Here is a 360-nt window from a genome sequence, read left to right as displayed (position 1 = left end):
AAGTCACTGAATACATGCAGCCCTCTGGTTGTCTGGAATGATTCTTACAGTATAAACTATCTTAGTAGTATCTGAATTAATTTCCAGTATCAAAATCCTAAGTAGTTACACAATGTTGTAGTTACACATTTAGTATGAGTCTCTGTACCCATTTTTAAGATGAATTTTAAAAATCTAGACTTTGTACCTGTACTACAGCAGAGCCATCTGCAAATCTGGCCAGCTTTCCAGAGGATATTTCTAATTTCCTGTTTAAAAATAAAAATGCAATACAAGAAGACTTAGGTTATCTGTACAATTCCTGCTTAGTATAAAATAATAAAAGATTCTAAGGGAAGATTCTAACCCCCTCCCACCCAC

General features: G+C 34.2%; 1 protein-coding gene across 1 annotated transcript in view; it reads right to left on the bottom strand.

Annotated features, from left to right (window-relative positions):
• The window catches only part of PNPT1 (polyribonucleotide nucleotidyltransferase 1), a 62413-nt gene that overhangs the window by 56174 nt on the left and 5879 nt on the right, over positions 1 to 360 (bottom strand). Inside the window, exon 2 of the mRNA XM_011957443.1 lies at positions 188 to 248. Coding sequence (XP_011812833.1) covers positions 188 to 248 — 61 coding nt within the window. The remainder of the gene's footprint in view (positions 1 to 187; positions 249 to 360) is intronic.

The sequence above is a fragment of the Colobus angolensis genome, unplaced genomic scaffold (assembly GCF_000951035.1).
Source record: "Colobus angolensis palliatus isolate OR3802 unplaced genomic scaffold, Cang.pa_1.0 Scaffold442, whole genome shotgun sequence".
NCBI lineage: Eukaryota > Metazoa > Chordata > Mammalia > Primates > Cercopithecidae > Colobus > Colobus angolensis.
The sequence above is the reverse complement of the archived record's forward strand: the minus strand, read 5'-3'. Positions and strand labels throughout refer to the sequence as shown.